At 39.4% G+C, this 17,479-nt stretch overlaps 2 protein-coding genes across 17 annotated transcripts in view; one reads left to right on the forward strand and one right to left on the reverse strand.

Moving 5' to 3' along the window:
- The window catches only part of mcf2l2 (MCF.2 cell line derived transforming sequence-like 2), a 122,518-nt gene that overhangs the window by 53,059 nt on the left and 51,980 nt on the right, over window positions 1-17,479 (reverse strand). For all 15 annotated transcript variants that reach the window (XM_069522571.1, XM_069522573.1, XM_020081330.2 and 12 more), the window contains exon 15: window positions 15,121-15,209. In XM_069522571.1, the coding sequence (XP_069378672.1) occupies window positions 15,121-15,209 (89 nt within the window). The remainder of the gene's footprint in view (window positions 1-15,120; window positions 15,210-17,479) is intronic.
- Window positions 4,514-12,712, forward strand: b3gnt5a (UDP-GlcNAc:betaGal beta-1,3-N-acetylglucosaminyltransferase 5a). Of its 2 annotated transcripts, none has more exons than XM_020081327.2 (2): window positions 4,514-4,878; window positions 10,834-12,712. In XM_020081327.2, exon 2 carries the CDS (start codon window positions 11,373-11,375, stop codon window positions 12,555-12,557), a length of 1,185 nt encoding a protein of 394 aa, XP_019936886.1. In that variant the 5' UTR covers window positions 4,514-4,878; window positions 10,834-11,372; the 3' UTR covers window positions 12,558-12,712. The 2 variants fall into 2 exon arrangements, with proteins under 2 accessions (XP_019936886.1, XP_019936887.1); XM_020081328.2 differs by lacking the exon at window positions 4,514-4,878 and adding an exon at window positions 6,060-6,312.

A 17,479-nucleotide genomic window follows, 5' to 3' on the forward strand; every position in this document is an offset into this window, starting at 1 on the left:
TTGTGGGTGTTTTGGATGTGTGGTGAGATCAGACTTTATCAGGCATTGACTCCAAGATGACAAAAGTGGCAGCGTTCTGCAATAGAACAAGGGAAACTTTTACTCAAGTGTGAAAAGAGCAGAAGCAGTCATCCTCTAAACATTTTACCTTGGATACATTTAGGCTTTTAACCATTTAGCAAAATTACGACCAAAAGCATGCTAAAAAGAAAAGCCACGACTCTCCTGAGAGAAATGCTCAGTCACTCATATTCACCACTGCCTCCAATATACTGTATTATTTCCTCTACATTGGCGCTTGCATCCTTGCCGTTATGTTCAATCAAAAGGTTTGTTGTTGAGTCTTCAGGATATGGTAATTTAGCAAATTTCATGAGTTACTGAACCAGTGCTGTTAGCATTATCCACCCCAAAGAAGTCTTTTCAATATATTATTGTCCAGGATCAAGTTATCCATCTTACATTCTCCAGATACTCTGGCTTTCTCCCACAGTCCATAGAAATGCAGACTGGGGATAAGATGTTTTGAAGTGTGAATGTGAGTGAGTGGTTGTTTCTGTCTAAATATTGGCCCTAATAGCTGGAGACCTGTCCAAGATTTACCCCGCCTCACACCTAATGTTAGCTAGAATGTGCTTCAGCTCCCCTGGAACCCTATGTAGATAAGGGTTAGATGGATATTATATATATATGTCTGGGATATTCACCATTTCGTCCTATATTCTCAATCTAAAAGAGTAGGCCCTGCAACTTTCAGGATCCTCCAACACTGATTAACACACTTCACCATTCAAGCCGGATAATAAAACATTATTTGCATTTTCATAAACACCACAGAATACTACATAGATAACTGTAACATGGTTGTTGTAATAATAGCTGCCTAAATGCTCTACTGCACCTCTGGGTTTAAGTTTCTTATCAAAGTTCAATCTCGAGAAATCAAAGGTCACCACTAGGAGTTTTCTAAAAACATTTCTTGAATTTGATTTCCATGAAGAATGATTCGCACAGTCTGTGAATTCTGCGATAACAAGGCCATGATCAGGGTGACCATCATCAAAGATCACATCACCTAATCAAATCTCTTGCAAGTGTGCGAAAGTGTACGCAAAAGTGTGCGAAGCAAATAAAAGAGGAGAGGTAAGGCACCTTTGGAGTGATGAGGAACACATGATAAACAACAAACTTAAGAAATCTTATCAGCCAACATATCAGGTCAGGATCAGGGGTGTGGATGCTCTCAAGCTTTTCCAATAAAATGTGAGGTTGGATCCAGTCAAAATCTAAGGAGAAATCAATAAAGACTATTTGCACATAAGTCTTTTCACCCTGTAGGTGTATCAGAACAATGTTTAATAGGGTTCTTGTCAAGACCCAATGCCTGACCTATAAGCAAGCTGCAGCAGGTCCTGCACAGAAAAGAATTCATACCTTCACAGTCCACTCAAGTGATTTCATTGATGCAGCGCCACAGGCTTGGAGTCATGATTCAATCTGAAGCATAGTTTTTTGGCATCAGCATAATGATGGAATTCTTCAAAAGAAAATGAGGAGGTGGAGCAAGATAAGAAAGACATATCTACAATTTTTATGAAAATATCCCCCGATATGGCCATCGTGGAAGGTTTCAGCTCCTCGCTCTTATCTGTCTGTTTATCTTCTACTCATGAACAACATTTCTGAAGTCTGGTTTTTAAAAGGATTTTCACATTCTTTCTCTCTTGGACTGGTTCTCATTTATTGTGTACCCTCACATCCATCTATGCATTGCATGAATTATCAGTACTGATAACAAATCATTGTTCAGACTTGTTTACCTTCATGGCAGGTTTCTGGGATTGTACCAAACACACAACGTAGTTCAGATTTTGTGAATCTCTATCAAGGAAGCTCCCTTGACAGATTAATTGGAGCAGTCCAAGTCTCATACTGGCACAAATTACACAAAGACATTCCTGGTTGCATGGAGTTACCATGTCAACATCCACCTTGAGGTGAATATACACAAGCTTAACAAATAGCTGTGGGAATTCCCTAGGTAAATAAAAGGGTCATCGGGGCACAGATAAGAGTTAATGTTGGGTGTGCTTTCTATCTCCCTAACAACCAACCTGTTGCACCAGTTTTTGATGACATAAAGAGAGAGACTTTGGTGTAGCAGACCCATACCATAGTACCCTGAAACCATTAGTTTACAAATCAAAATGAGAGTCTTGCTTTTGAGCCATGTTTCCTTTAAAGCAAGAGGACATACCTTGTTATACACTCGTCAAGTTTGTTGCAGAGTGAAATAATTTTGGCAAGGATAACTGAAGGAAGGGTTGCCTCAAGAGACAGTGTCTCTCTACCAGGGCTACACTGTCTGTCCTCATAAAGTCGAGTGGCACAAAAGGGGGAAAGAGTCATTATTGCTTCTGTCATCCACAGATCATTTAGAAATGAATGAAAGTTGTGTGATTGTTGTGATGATGAAACAGATCAAAACTGTTTTAAAAAAGCAACAACCTGTCCCTGCACCATCTTGGTCAACTCAAGGTCCATTTATTATCTTTTTCCAGAGCTTTCAACCACATGGAATCCATCCTCGAGAAACATGCAGTTGAAAGCTCATAAGAAAGCCTGTATAGGAGATGAGTTGAGACTTACATACAACTTACTCATACAAAAGTCTTAATCATACACACCAAACAAAATCAACTTGTACAAACATATATTTACAGGCGACGATGGTCATTTTCGTTGGATGTAAAATGACTAATGAACACAATCATGTCACAGGCAAAAGCAATTACATGAATGCTCCCATCTGTCATTTTAAACACACACACACTGAGGAAAAGGAAGCCATTTTCCTCAGTGTGCAAAGGCTTGAGCTTTCAGCTACTACATTCTTCCTTTGTTGCTGACGCATATATCTGTGCTGTAAGTGGACAGCTCTCAGCAAGACCCAGGCTGTAACTGAAGGGCCGCTCTCCAACCTCATTACAACTACAAATGAGCATACGTACAGGGACACACAGAGCTCTCTTGTGTGATTATTACTTCATGGTGCATGGTTGCTATCTTACAAAAAGCTACCCTATGAGTGCTGGCTCTGACTTCTTTGATTTCACACACTCCCATGCACACAGACAGATACTTATCCTGCAGATGATGAGCAGCCACAATTTGATTTAACACACATGGTATATGCATCAGCTGATGTAACTCTGAGGACAAGGCTGCATTTTGCTGAATAATACTGAATGTTAAATAAATATTCTCTGTGAAGAGATATTCAAAATAAATATTTACATATCCACTAACAGTGCAGTACAGTGCTGGATTGACTATGTAAATGTCACTTTGAATGAGAACGATATCAAAAATAATGCTATGAATAGAGTTCTTTATTAGTTCATACAAAGTGCTGTGATAAAAAACTAAATCAACAGCAGCAGATCAGTACACATTTGCACAGTTTTTCAGGAACTGGTTGTTCCAAGCATATTGGAGAACCACATTTGTTCTGTGGATTCAGTCTGTCTCAGTGTCTTCTGTCTGTCTGTAGGACCCCACACTCACTCCAAGGATCAGGGACTACATGTCTTGCATTAATTAACTTGGAATGGTTAATTAACTTGGTATAACTTGTGACCACCAGTGGGTCCAGTCCTGGAACACACATGCTCTCATGTAGACAGTCCAGCAGCCCAACCACTGCATGTACACTCTGTACAGCATTGCATCATCCATCGCTCATGACCCACACTATGACCCACACTTTAGCTGTGCCAGAAATCACTCACCCTTTACAGTGAATTCGTCATTTTGTAGAGCTGTCAGTGAAATTATGTATTCCTTATATAGTGGACGCATTGTATGTCACAGTGAAAAGTAATGAATAACTTTCTGGTGATGTATTTTGTTTATGGCCCTGAGCGAGACAAATCTGAGTTGTGACTCTAGAATTTGTAATAAGATCTAGCAGTGCTCACAAACTGCAGCAAATACGTGTATTTCTACATTGAAACATGGTCATTCAATGTGCTTTTTTACCTAAAACTATTAAATATATGAACTATATCAAAATCATAACAGGCGCGGAGAAAATGCACAGAGAAGTGTCCGAAAGCGTAGCAAACATTTCTCAGCTCTACGCTCAGTATTCACTTTCATGAAAAAGACGTTGATAATGTAAATTAGTGTAAGAACCAGCCTGACTGAGACACAATTTAAAGGTCCAGTGTGTAAGATTTAGGTGAAAGGGAACTATTGGCAGAAATTTAATGTAGAATAATCCTCATGATGTTTTCACTAGTTCGTTTCATCTAAATTGTATGAATTGTAGTTTTCTTTACACCAGAAAAGGTCCTTTATATTTAAATACTTTATATTTACATTGAGGGGACCCTCTCTACGGAGACTGCCATGTTTTTTACGTTAGTCCAGACTGGACAAACTAAACTAAACTATACTTCCACACAAAAATGCAGACACATTCATTGGAGGCACAAGACAGAAGTAGGAGGGATAAAACTGAGGGGAGGTGAAGAGGTCTTCCCCCACTAACCGGTTGTTCCTCCCCCTTTTACTACCTGCACCCACCCACTCCAGCACAGAGTCTCTCACACACTCTCAGACGCTCAGACCTTCAGGGAAATAAGAGAACATATTTCAAGCTCCCCTCGGCTGGACTACTACATCTGGCGTGGGAAAAATGTGCAGGAAAATCTGACTAAGTGGCACGAGGCAGAGGAGGGGGAAGGAAAAAAGGAGCAGTTGGAAAGCGTGTGTGTGTGTTGCAAAGAGAGAGAGAGTTTACAGAAGCTGGGCAGAGAAGAGGAGGATTTTTCTCTACTTTAATTCACACATCCATTGGACTTGAACCACTCGGTAAGTCAGTAACACAGTTTATGTGTGTGTGCTGAAGGACGTCACTCTAAATGGAGTCAAATGACCCTTTAAGGGTTATACCCAGACTGAGCAGTAAGCAGCCAGACACAACACATACGTTTTAAAAGCCAACAAACACATAAGAGCTCAAAGCACAGAAAGTCAAATCAAAGTAATCTTGTCAAATTCTTAATTCTCCACAAAACACAAGCCTGCAAACCTCAGAGTAAACTTGAAATGGTGCGCTTTCACCTCATACTCATTATAAAGTGTTACTGTCATGTTGTTGTTCTGATCAACTTTGTTTCTAGTCAAGGCTTAGTTTTACAGGGTTTTTTTTGTTTTTGACATATTGTTTAGGCAACGTTTACTAGTAATACTTTTTTTTTTAAGTAATGCGATTTTTCATTTGATAAAAATTTGAACAAAAAGATTATCATCCATAAAATGCAAGTATCATCAAGTATTTTTGATGAGCAATCAAGTGTCAAGCAATAGCTTGGTTTTCTAGAGATATGTACTGACAGGATTTTTTTTTTTGAAGCACATGCAGCACAGGATGGTTTGGGTGTTTTATGGTGAAACCTGGCACCTTAACTGTGATACAGCCAGCTTTCCACTCTGTGATACAGTGCTGTCACTGTAGGTCAGAGCCAATAACTACGTCTCACTGGTGAAAACAATAGTCAGAATACGGTTTAAATGAAAAAGGAGACTTGTGCAGGATTCTGGAAACTCAGTTTTTGTTTGTGTAGCAGTCTTTCACGATCACATCTCTTGTCTTCTCCTGCAAACATTTCTCAGCTCTACACTCAGCAATTCACTTTCATGAAAAAGACGTTAATAATATAAATTTAGTGTAAGAACCAGCCTGACTGAGACACAATTTAACTTTGAAGCAAACAACCAACTGGTTACACTTTGAATCCCTTATAATGGGATAATGTAACATCAACTGAACCAATGAAGTAAAGCGCCTTAAACAGATTGTGCAGGATGGTTAGATTGTACATGGTTTGATCTGGGGGCTCATATATTGGACTGTGTGTCAGATGATGTGTGATGTTTCTTTCTGTGTTGAAGCTACCGACAATCACTTATCCAAAACTGAAACTCCCCGGCCTGTACTTCCACACAAAAATGCAGACACATTCATTGGAGGCACAAGACAGAGGTAGGAGGGATAAAACTGAGGGGAAGTGAAGAGGTCTTCCCCCACTGCCCAGTTGTTCCTCCCCCCTTCACTACCTGCACCCACCCACTCCAGCACAGAGTCTCTCTCACACACTCTCAGAGGCTCAGACCTTCAGGGAAATAAGAGAACATGTTTCAAGCTCCTCTCGGCTGGACTTTTAAACAGTCATACTGAATAGACCCGTGCAGGATTCTGGAAACACACAGTTTTTGTTGTGAAGGAGTGCATCGGATGATCATGTGAGTTTTTCACTTCTCTTGTCTTCTTGTTTCTCTCTCTGTTTGCTAAAGCTACTGTCACATCATATAACTGGATTTTAATCTGCAAACAGATCTGTCATGAAATCAGCCCATCTCTCTAAACCAGTTCTAAATTAAAACTATCACTTGCATAAATAACCAACTATACACAGTATAATGTACACACTTCTCTCCAGCAATTCTTAATTATGATATTTATAAGGCAGACTACAGCCTGCATGTATTTTCTCTTCATTACGAAGTAGCTCAATGGAAATAACTGTTACATTCTGTTACCCATACACCTCTTTTCTTTGTAAACCAATAAATTAAAGGGATGTTTTTCAAAAGGAGGAAGTTAGTAGGTGAGACCTATTTTATTTTTACATTTTAGGAATGGCCAGTGTCTAAACACTTGTACATTCCATTCCATGTATGCAGTGGATGGTAAAAGTAAAAAGCTTACTTCATGGCACAATGGAGTCTGAGTGTGTGTGTCTGTTTGTATGGGTCATTGTGTGAAGTGTGATTCACTGATCACGTGTATCTTCATCATATCCTCCTGGCCCTGTGACATTGTCTGTTCATGCCTCATCCACTGCGCTGTCTCATTAAGTGATGTTGGATCCTGTTGTGAATGCACTTCTGCTTTCATGCGAGACCATTAAGGAAAAGGAGAATGCTCACTTCAATTAATCAATCCTGACAGAAGCTGTATGTTTAAGTTCAGTCTGATCCACTGTGACAATCGTTGGATGAATCGGCTAACTGCAATATGGGCTTGATTTCTGTAGTTTTTACTCATTCATTTTAACTTTAGAAATTATGAAATTTGCTACACCAACCTCGGACAGTTCATGAAATGTGTAGAGAGGATGAGGCTGAATGGAAAAATCATTTAAAGAACCACTTCTTGGTTCGACAAAGACGGATGCAGTAGGACTTAGTTTTCACTATGGTCCTGCAGTGGTCTCCTCTACAATGAGGGATTAAAACTGCCATTTCAGGCCCTGGATGTTTTGCCAACACGTTATACTTCAGATGTTCTGGACAAACTGTTGAAGTGTTTGCATCTTATCTGACTGCCTGACAGTTCATGTTCCTTGACTATCAAAAACAACTACAAGGTTATCAGATTATTCTATTCAACTCACCCTAAAGAATAATGCCTCTCACTATATAGAGAACCCACACTTTTAATAAACTAAATCCATTACACTGCCAGTTACACAGCACATGTAACCTGGTTGCTCTGCTCCCAACCACAGTGGGACATTTGCTTACATTAAAAACTGCTCATTTACAAGCAAAATGAGGTGCTTCAAACAAATGACACCAAGACTTCTGACTTAGAGCCTATGGTAAATAGCCAGTATTTACCTCTTATTATTCAAAGGTAGTGTGTTTGAGTTTGTATGCATTGTGTATCGTAATGTAGGAAGAACACAAGTTGGCTGCAACCTGGGCTCTTCAAGCATTCAGACCTGCCTGGCGTCAGGCATCGCCACCTGAGCATTGAGTCCTTTGACATGATGGTTCTCGCTCCAATGGATCAAGTTTCACTTACTGACAAAGAGTTTGAAACTTAAACAAGCTCTATACTTAAATTATTATTACTGCATGAGTTCACCTGCTATTGTTCTCTCCTGGTCATCTGAGAGTAAGATGTATCAAACCGCTCAGAATACACTTGAAAAGGAACCAGTAAGTTGAGTTTGGTATTCAGTTTTTTTTGTTTGTTTGTTTGATATATACAAATGATAAGAGATTTTTGTCTGACATTATTTTTTAATTGGAAGATGAAGCTATATGTCGCCTGCCTTGACTCGCATATGAACTTAAATGACATCCCATTCTTAATCCCTAGGGTTTAATATGACGTCGGTCCACCCTTTTGGGAAGGCTTTCCACAAGGTTTAGGAGTGTGTTTATGACGATGGCCCCTTCCTGTTCCAACATGACTGTGCACCAGTGCACAAAGCAAGGTCCATAAAGACATGGATGAGAGAGTTTGGTGTGGATGAACTTGACTGGCCTGCACAGAGTCCTGACCTCAACCCAATAGAACACCTTTTGGGATGAATTAGAGCAGAGACTGAGAGCCAGGCCTTCTCGTCCAACATCAGTGTGTGACCTCACAAATACGCTTCTGGAAGAATGGGCAAAAATTCACATAAGCACACTCCTAAACCTCGTGGAAAGCCTTCCCAGAAGAGTTGAAGCTGTTATAGCTGCAAAGGGTGGACTGACATCATATTAAAGCCTAGGGATTAAAAATCGGATGTCACTTAAGTTCATATGCGAGTCAAGGCAGATGACCCAATACTTTTGGCAATATAGTGTATATTGGTAGATATGATTTTGATGTGGCCAAGTTTTTGTTTTTTTCTGCTTCCAAAGACTACCTCCATACAGCCATCTGCAGAGGCTAATAAATAAATAAAAACCATGTTGATGAGCTGGTAAATGCATAGTCACAAGGCAACACTACAAAACATGATTTTATAAAATCTAAAATAATCATAATAGCCCGAAGCTACGTGTGTAAGACGTATCCAGGCCTTATGGTCCTCAGGTTTTCTGGGACAAATTTGCATGTTTTGTGAGGCAAAATATATTTTACAACATATCTTTCGTGTACACATACTATGCAAAACTGGATTTCAAAGAAATTCACAAGTGATACATGTAAATGTCTTTGTAAATGAATGCAGAGAAGGGTGTTGTGGGTAACTATGGGTCACAGAGGTGCGCAGCTGATTGGTAGATCTGAAAATGTTCTGTTGTTTTGTATGTTTGAAAAAATGTTTTTTTTACTTCATTTTCCTAATTTTGTGACACTTCTTCTAATGTATGAAATACTCCTTTATCCATATAAGTGTGGAAGCATTCCAATTACTGTGTATCAATAACAAACCATTTTTGCTTCCAGCCCACACAAGCATGTGGAACACTCCACAGCTACACCAAGTGGGTCAGATGCTTTATCGCCATTTATCTAGCTCATATTTCACTCAGAGCAAGAACACAATCTAAGGTCACACTTCAGAAGGTGACAATGGAAAGTTGTTTGCAGAGAAAGTTAGACCATATAAACACATGTTTATAATGTTAAAAAAGTGAAACATAACTGACTAAGGTTCAACTTTACAAATGCAAGAAAAAAAAAGTGTCTCTTGATTTGTCTATATACTGAAGACTACTACTGTGTGATACACGTATGAAAATGTAGAGGGGTTATCATGTACAAAGCCTAGACAGTGGATCCTCTCATTGTATGTTGAGTCACAAGACCATGTGTTGTCAGAGCCTTCTATTGTTGGCAGACCCCAGCGTCCAGTCTAAATATGCTGCTGTGGAAATGTGTTCATTCTATTATGTGGCAACATTGCACAGACGTCGGCAGCTTCTCTGCTCAGGGGCTCTGTTTGGCTAAAGCCCTCTATTATAGTTCTTTGTGCTCAGTCAGCACTTACATTCACAGTATCCTCTGCAGAGTTAAAGGCAGTCAGTTAACATGGTGAACAGACAGTTTAGGGGTTGTTTACAGTATACAGTGGTCATTTTTGTGTTGGGGGCTGAAGCAAGCGGGTGGGCAAGGTCACGTGGCTGGACCAAAAGTAGTTGGCTGGTGAGGGGGGCAAATGTGACTGATCACAAATGATCACATAGAACATAGGTCACATATGATCACACAGCCACGTCCATCTTTCTCCATCTTGCTCTCATCTCCATAGCTGCTTTCAGACATGCACTGACCTCCACAAATCCTCCATATTTTCTCCAGAGTTGGTGCATGTGTGAGCGCAATTTGTCCAAATGAGAGGCTCCCGATTACCTGCGGACTTTCTCAGCCTGGCCTCCTTGTATAAAGTCCATACAATGTAAGGTTAATTTCGATGTGAGAACACAGCAGGAGATCCCCCATTCTCTGTGAGTGAGTGTGGGGGTTGATGACACATGACAGACGCAAAAATAAAAAACTAATATATCCCGCTGAAAAAGCAGTGCCACACGACAGACGGACAAATATTTTAATTTTTAAAGAGAATTTGTGGTGATAAGAGCTGACGACTTCCTTTGATTTTTAAGCAAAGGAACAGCAGTATGTGCGGCAACAAACCATTGCATTGCATTATCCAGTGAAGCAGCCCATCACTAATTAATTTACTATTCTGTGTATTACAAAAGTAATGCGCCAAATGCCTTGTGCCTTATTTGCTATTAGACCAAAAGCAGACGGAAATGGTTGGAGGTACAAATAGATTGTGAAATAGTCATTTTCTGCTTGTTTTTAATTCATCTGGTGTTACTCAAGATTTTTGTAAACTTGAAAAGGTGGCCAAGGTAAGACAAGGTTAGCAGTCTTAGCATTGCTAATTATGCTTTGGCAGTAATCAAACAATCTGGATGTGCTTATGTTAGCTGCTAACCTTTCTTAATTTAATATATTAATTTTGATAAACCAAAAACTCATCAAGCATGTGCAGAACTGTTAATTGTTTTTCTTTTCCTTTTCAGGTGACACATACTTGTATATGCCCTGCTGATGTTAAAGTAACCAGAGAGGAGAAGGAGGGATAAGTAAGTGAAGAAGAGGGGTCAAACTCATCAGGAATTCTCAGAACATAAGGAAGAAAGATGATGATGTGATGTGAAGCGTCTGATCATCATGTGGGAACAAAGCTTTTGCTTCACGCAGCAGAGAAAGTTTAGTAAAGGGGCACCCAGACAAAGCCTGACAAAGGCCTACTGGACTTGACAGCATCACAAAGATAATCCAACTGGTAGGTCAGGAGCAGGAGGAGGGAAAGAGGATATGTGTGAGTTGAGACAGACGATGTAAGATAAAGCAAAAGATGAGAAGGAAGACAATTAGACAATCAATTAGACTGATGAAAGGAGCCCAAGAGACTGAAGGTGAGAATTGAGAGGTCAAGCTTGAGAGTGAAAGGAGGCAGAGATGAAATAACATACTCTACAATCAGAAAACACAGATCTCAGAGAGTAAAAGTCTGGGCAGGCAGTCACTGTTGACAAAGAGATAAGCAGGAGTCGCGATGTTCATGAATTTCCGTCGTATCCACAAGGTCCAGTGCATACAGCTGCTGACCACAGCCTTGGTACTGTGTATGGTGATGGTCTCCTGGGAGGAGCTGGACCACCATGTGGTCAGCCACGTGAGATCCTATACGTACCGCTATCTGGTCAACAGCTACGACTTTCTCAATTCATCTTTCAACATCGCTTCCAAACATCACCATGGACAGAATGGTACTGACAGTGTTGATGGGAGATTAGGGAGGTATCCATACCTCATCAACCACCCAGGTAAATGTAAAGGTGATGGAAAAAGCTGGGAGGATGTCCTCTTGCTTCTGTTTGTGAAATCATCACCAGAGAACTTTGAGCAGCGTCAGGCTATCAGGAACACATGGGGAAATGAGAGTTTCCTTTTGTCAGAACTGAGCGCAAACGTGAAGGTGGTGTTTGCCCTCGGCATGCACCCGAATGTCAAGCGGAGATCCAGGGTTCAGATTGCACTGCAGCAAGAAGACCAAGCCTATGGAGACCTGATTCAACAGAACTTTGTGGACACTTTCCACAACCTGACTGCCAAACTGATTCTGCAGTTCCAGTGGGGCCATGAGTACTGTCCTCAAGCACGCTTCTTCATGTCTGCGGACGATGACATCTTTATTCACATGCCGAATTTGGTTAAGTACTTGAGGCAGCTCCTGAGTAGTCAGTCAGGGGCTACACATTTATGGGTGGGGCATGTACATAGAGGATCCCCTCCAAACCGACGTAAAGACAGCAAGTATTATGTTCCCTATGATCTGTACCCCTGGCCTTCTTATCCAGACTACACTGCTGGAGCAGGTTATGTGGTTTCAGGGGATGTGGCCGCTAAGATCTACCATGCAACTCTGGTTTTGAACTCCTCCATGTACATTGACGATGTTTACATGGGGATTTGTGCCAAGGCAATGGGGGTTTCTCCGAAGGAGCATGTGCACTTTTCAGGAGAGGGCAAGGCTCCGAACCACTCCTGCATCTATGATCACATGATCACATCACACGGTCATGCTACAGATGTGCGCTCACTATGGCAAGCAGCAGCAGATGCTAAGGTGAACAGTAGAGGATTTATGGGTAATCTGTACTGCACAGCAGTGAGAGCGATGCTGCTGTGTCTGCCATATTACCAGAACACATACTCCTGTATGGCTGCTTTTACGTAAGTGGTCTTGAAGCTGAATGCTAAATGTGCTAAAGAAACAAATGCGGGTACCTCATGCAAACACCCCTCCCTCCCCCCTCGTTTTTTCACTGATTGCTGGTTGTACTATGTGTGTGCTCTTTTGTAATAAAGATCAAAGCTGTTCTGTTAAACAAACATAAACCAAGTAGTTATTCAATCATTAACAGAATCGGGTTTCTCTTTATTTAAGTTCAGAGAGAAAAGAGGTTAAAGCCACCCCCAGGTTCTGTTTCCATGAGGACCTTTTGTCTCTGTGAACACACATCCACAGTGCTTCACATTGTTATTCACCTGCCAACCTCTGAGGTTTAGTTCTGTCTGGAAAGTCTGACATCATTTCTAAACTAGCTGTTAAATTCTAGTAATTATTATGCAACTGAGACAAATAAATCATTAAAAGGCTATAAATGATTAATATAAATGTCTTCAAATAATGGTACACAAAATGTATGATTGCTACACCAAAAAAATGCTAGTTAAAGCCTATCCAATGTTGGAAATTTCTGGTTTTCTCTGTTCCATTATTAATATCTTTGGATTTTGGACAGTTGGTCAGACAAAAGACTTTCAAACAAATCACCTTGGGCATGTCATAGGCTAAAAAGATTTATCAACAAGAGAGAATAATTTGCAGATAAACAACAAAATGAGGTGCTTTTTAACGGGTGATTGTCATTTGTAATCATTGCTTATTTCAGATGTAAAACAATTAACTTGCAACTCTTAATCCTGTCCATTCTTGCACCATTGACCTTTGCATTTGTTTTTAGTCCTGCTGAATGACCTACTCCCATCAGGCGGATAAAATGCATCAGGATTTTACTATTGAGGCAATCAGTCAGAAGAAAAATGTCACATACAGCCAGACTCTCAGCAACTTGTAAAAAGTGTTGGATTAATAAATTTACCTGCTAAGGTACTTACAAAGGTTTTACAAAAAGTACAAATAATTAGGGGAAATCCCAGGGTTCCAGGGTAGTTAATGTACCTACTTGTCCTTACATCAAACCTCTTTGTAAGAAAACTTGGTAATTGGTAAAAGATTAGATGGTGGTTCTCACACTAGGATTTGCAAGAACAACTAGGATGGAAGCAAGGAGACCGTCTTGATAGGAAAGTTGTAAGAAAAACAAAAACATTTATCCGACACTCTATTTTCTGCATGAAATTATAGTTTTACTTCTTACGGTCAGTAAAATGAAGCAGAGGATCAAAATAAGTCATTGCTTAATCCTGTGTTAAGTGGTAAATTATATTGGGGGAAAAAAATATTTGCTAGTCATTAGCTCAGAGGGATAACATGATCTGTTTACTATATAACATGAAGGTTCAAAACTCATTGCTTGATAGGTTATATGAAATAAAATGACTGATTTGCCCAAAATGAATGTATAAATCTGGTTCAAGTAACACAATTCTTTGTCAGGCACAGATCATTGTCTTTTTGTTTCCTTAGCTGCTAAATTCTCAGGTTCAAAGCAGTCCTAAATAATGTCTGACTACTTAAATGCTTATGGGAGCAGCAAGAGTGAAACTGAAGCTGTAACACAAAACACAGGGCATCATGCAAGAACATTTTCATATTCTTGTTCTAAAATTATCTTTTACTTACTTTCTTTTACTTTTTTTCTTACTTTAGGCTGATGAATAAAACCTGGGATTTGATCATTGGCATATTTAACAGCGCTAAAATTGCCATATGACAATAGGTCTACCTGTGGGAAAGTCCTGCTGAAAGAAGTTAGCAAACAACCAGAACTACTGCACGCGGTTCTATGCCTCTGTCAACCAGTGTAGTTTCTGTCAACATACATTTGTTTTCCAGATTTATATAAGATCACTGTGATCAGTCCTATGACCACTGAAATCGAATCAGTTAATCCTTGAACATGTGAAATGATGCAAAACAAAGATCTTACTACAGCAAAGCAGCTAGTCTATGACTAATATGTAAGGCTGTGACGAGGATGTGAGTCAGTGATGTTTCACTGTCACGTGTTTGAACACATACCACACACTGAGCTGCATAAAGACTCGAGGCAGTGACTAATAACTGAAATGTATAAGCTCCTTTACCAAATATGGCAGTAAAAGTCTTAAATCTGAAAAATAAACTAAAAAACGCTCAGCAAATTGGAAACCCCGACGATGATAATTGCTTTACTTTGCATTAAGTTTTATGAATATATGTTTCTCTCACCACTTCTGCATCCTGTTAACAGTGGTATCTTTATAAAATAATGCTGATACAGGCTGAATCACCACAGCCATGCAGGGTCAGCATCATCACTATGACCTTATAAGGATTCTTTTTTTTTACCTCTGGGGGAGGATCATATAGTCACCACATGATGTAAATTACTGGGTTGATTTTTATTCCTATTTATAACCTTGTTAGTCTAATCACCTATATTTATTTCTCAGAAATTAAATTTCAGATGGGGCTTCCCCTGACACATTGGTGCCAGATTTTGCTCCTGTTCGCAGGAACACCTGGATGAAAATAATCAGACACAAGCATTACCACTGTTGGACATTCTTACCTGCGTCTGTTGGACAAACTCTCCTCTGTCTCATTTGTTAAAACGACATGGGTGGAACCTCCTTGGCTTTCCTCATGCATCACCTCAATCTGTGACACACAAACACAGACACAAATTCAGTATACATGTAATATTTAGGATGTGTGTTTTGTATTCGTCTAAAAAGCAGATGCAGATGGAACTACAATGTAAACTGTTCAGTGCCTAAGCAATCTGTGTATCATCAAAGAAGTACAACATGAGGGTTGGAAATGTGTGTTAAATAACCCTGAGGTCACTTGTGTGCTGTGTGAAAACATTTAAATAACAAATGAAGGTATATCTGCAGTGTGCTAGCTGCTGGTAATAAGCCCTTTTTGAAATATTTGAGTGTGAACCTCTGCCAATGAGTTGGTCTGAACCAGTGGAGACTTTCATCACTAAAGACATGAAAGGAATAATGTGCATGTATCACTGTATTTTATATATTTTAAGTGTTGCAAAGGTTTTGCAAATCTAAAACTGAAACATCTCATTTAGAAAAATATTCACACCATTTATTCACTACTGTGGCATCATTTATAATTTCCAGTCATTGTGGGAAAGTATCTACAAGGTTTAAACACCCAGATGTAGGCAATGAATTCCATTCTTTATGGCAGAGCCTCTCAAGCTCTGTTTATTTCAGTGGAATCTACAAATTCCACAAATGTCTGTCCATGGAAAATATTTCTCTGGAACATCCTCTTCTACATCCTCTTCTACATCCTGCTTAAGATTAGAACTGACTCTGACACAGACGGACTGAACCACAGTAATGTTCTCCTTCATCAACAACATTAACAGAATCACGTCCTGTCTGGCGGTTTGTCTTCAAAGTAAAAGCACAATGTTAATTTGGTTGTTGCAATGCTTTACATAAACAGAATGACAGAGCTTTTATTTTAAAAAGTTGTGGGTTTGAACATTGTGCTGTTTGCTTTGCAATGTATGAAAAAAATAACAGATTCAGCAAATCAAGTTATATATAACCCACAAAAATGTGTAATGAGTAATAAAGCAAATGCAGTTTCATTTTATGGAAAATATTGACTTTCAAATGTTCATTGCAGATGAACCAGGTAAGATGAACACAAAGTATTGTAACTTCAGTCTGGACCATAGACTGTATATAATGACAGGGAATAATTCAGAAGTAGCTCAAAAGCATTAGCACAGGCCATTCCAAACATGCAGGCTTAGAACAGACACAGCATCAATGGAGAAAAGTTTAAGTACATGTAGAATTAGAGACAGTGATGTCATACACAGCCTGTATAAATGTATCTGTGAGAAAGAACTACTAAATGTCTTATCATGATATAATATTTGTAATGTCACCAGTAATAGTTATAGACAAGAAGTAAAAAAAAACAGGTCTACCGAATGTATTGTAAAGGTTGTCTTTTAAAGTTGTCTTTTAATTTTTAATACATATATTATTTCTTTGTTTAAGTATCTACACTGACAGAGTCGCTCGCATATGTAGCATTAACTTTTTATCAACTAAGGTTTAATTAGTTGTGAGTGTGTTAAGTCTGGCTAAATCTGTGCAAGAAAAATATTGTGACAGTTGCAGCTGTGTGTGTTTTTGTAACACTAAGCTCTGTGCTAGGCTTGAAATGAAACCAAAAACTTGTTTAAAATGTCCACTCTAATTTAAATGTGTAAACATCACATGTCCAGGTAGATATAGTAGCTTGTACCTGCACTGCCCCATTAAGGCAGAAAGCAATAACTAAAGCAGGGTAAATAATCATTTTCAGATGTGCTTCTGATAATAGTGTTTTTCAATAAACTTCACAGAATAAGCAGAATAATGCACTATTAAAAAACAGTGAAATGCACAATTGATTATTGACCAAAGGTTTAAAAGCTATGAACAAAAAGCAATCAGCCATTCGCTGCATCAAGGTACCAACAACGAAACCTCACCCATAGACTGTATCATTTTAAGACCAACACGGCCATGGGTACTCAGATGACTGCAAGTGAATTGGGTATATATGTGGGAAAATGAAAAATGCTTTGGAAACTAGCATAGACTAAACATGCCTTGTGCCACTTTACTACGATATGACTCATGCAACTTTCACAGGCATCTCAATAGAGTAGCTGTTGAAGAACTTAAGAAAAGTCAGGAACAAGTGGTTAAACATGTTCAAGTTAATGGAGCTTGATGCAACTAATGACAGGAAGGAAACTATGTGGCAAGCTTCTGATTTTGGCTCTGGGTTCACACAGGAGAGAGAGGGCAGTGAAACAAGTTATTCGACAGGCACATTTCCAACTCATAGTGTTTGCTCTCATCAATTATGGAGAAGGGTTCGTGGTCTAACAC

Source organism: Paralichthys olivaceus, chromosome 3 (genome assembly GCF_024713975.1).
Source record: "Paralichthys olivaceus isolate ysfri-2021 chromosome 3, ASM2471397v2, whole genome shotgun sequence".
Lineage (NCBI taxonomy): Eukaryota > Metazoa > Chordata > Actinopteri > Pleuronectiformes > Paralichthyidae > Paralichthys > Paralichthys olivaceus.

What these genes read in the sequence shown, in the direction of transcription:
- b3gnt5a (XM_020081327.2), top strand. Translation starts at nt 11,373, where the DNA reads ATGTTCATGAATTTCCGTCGTATCCACAAGGTCCAGTGCATACAGCTG.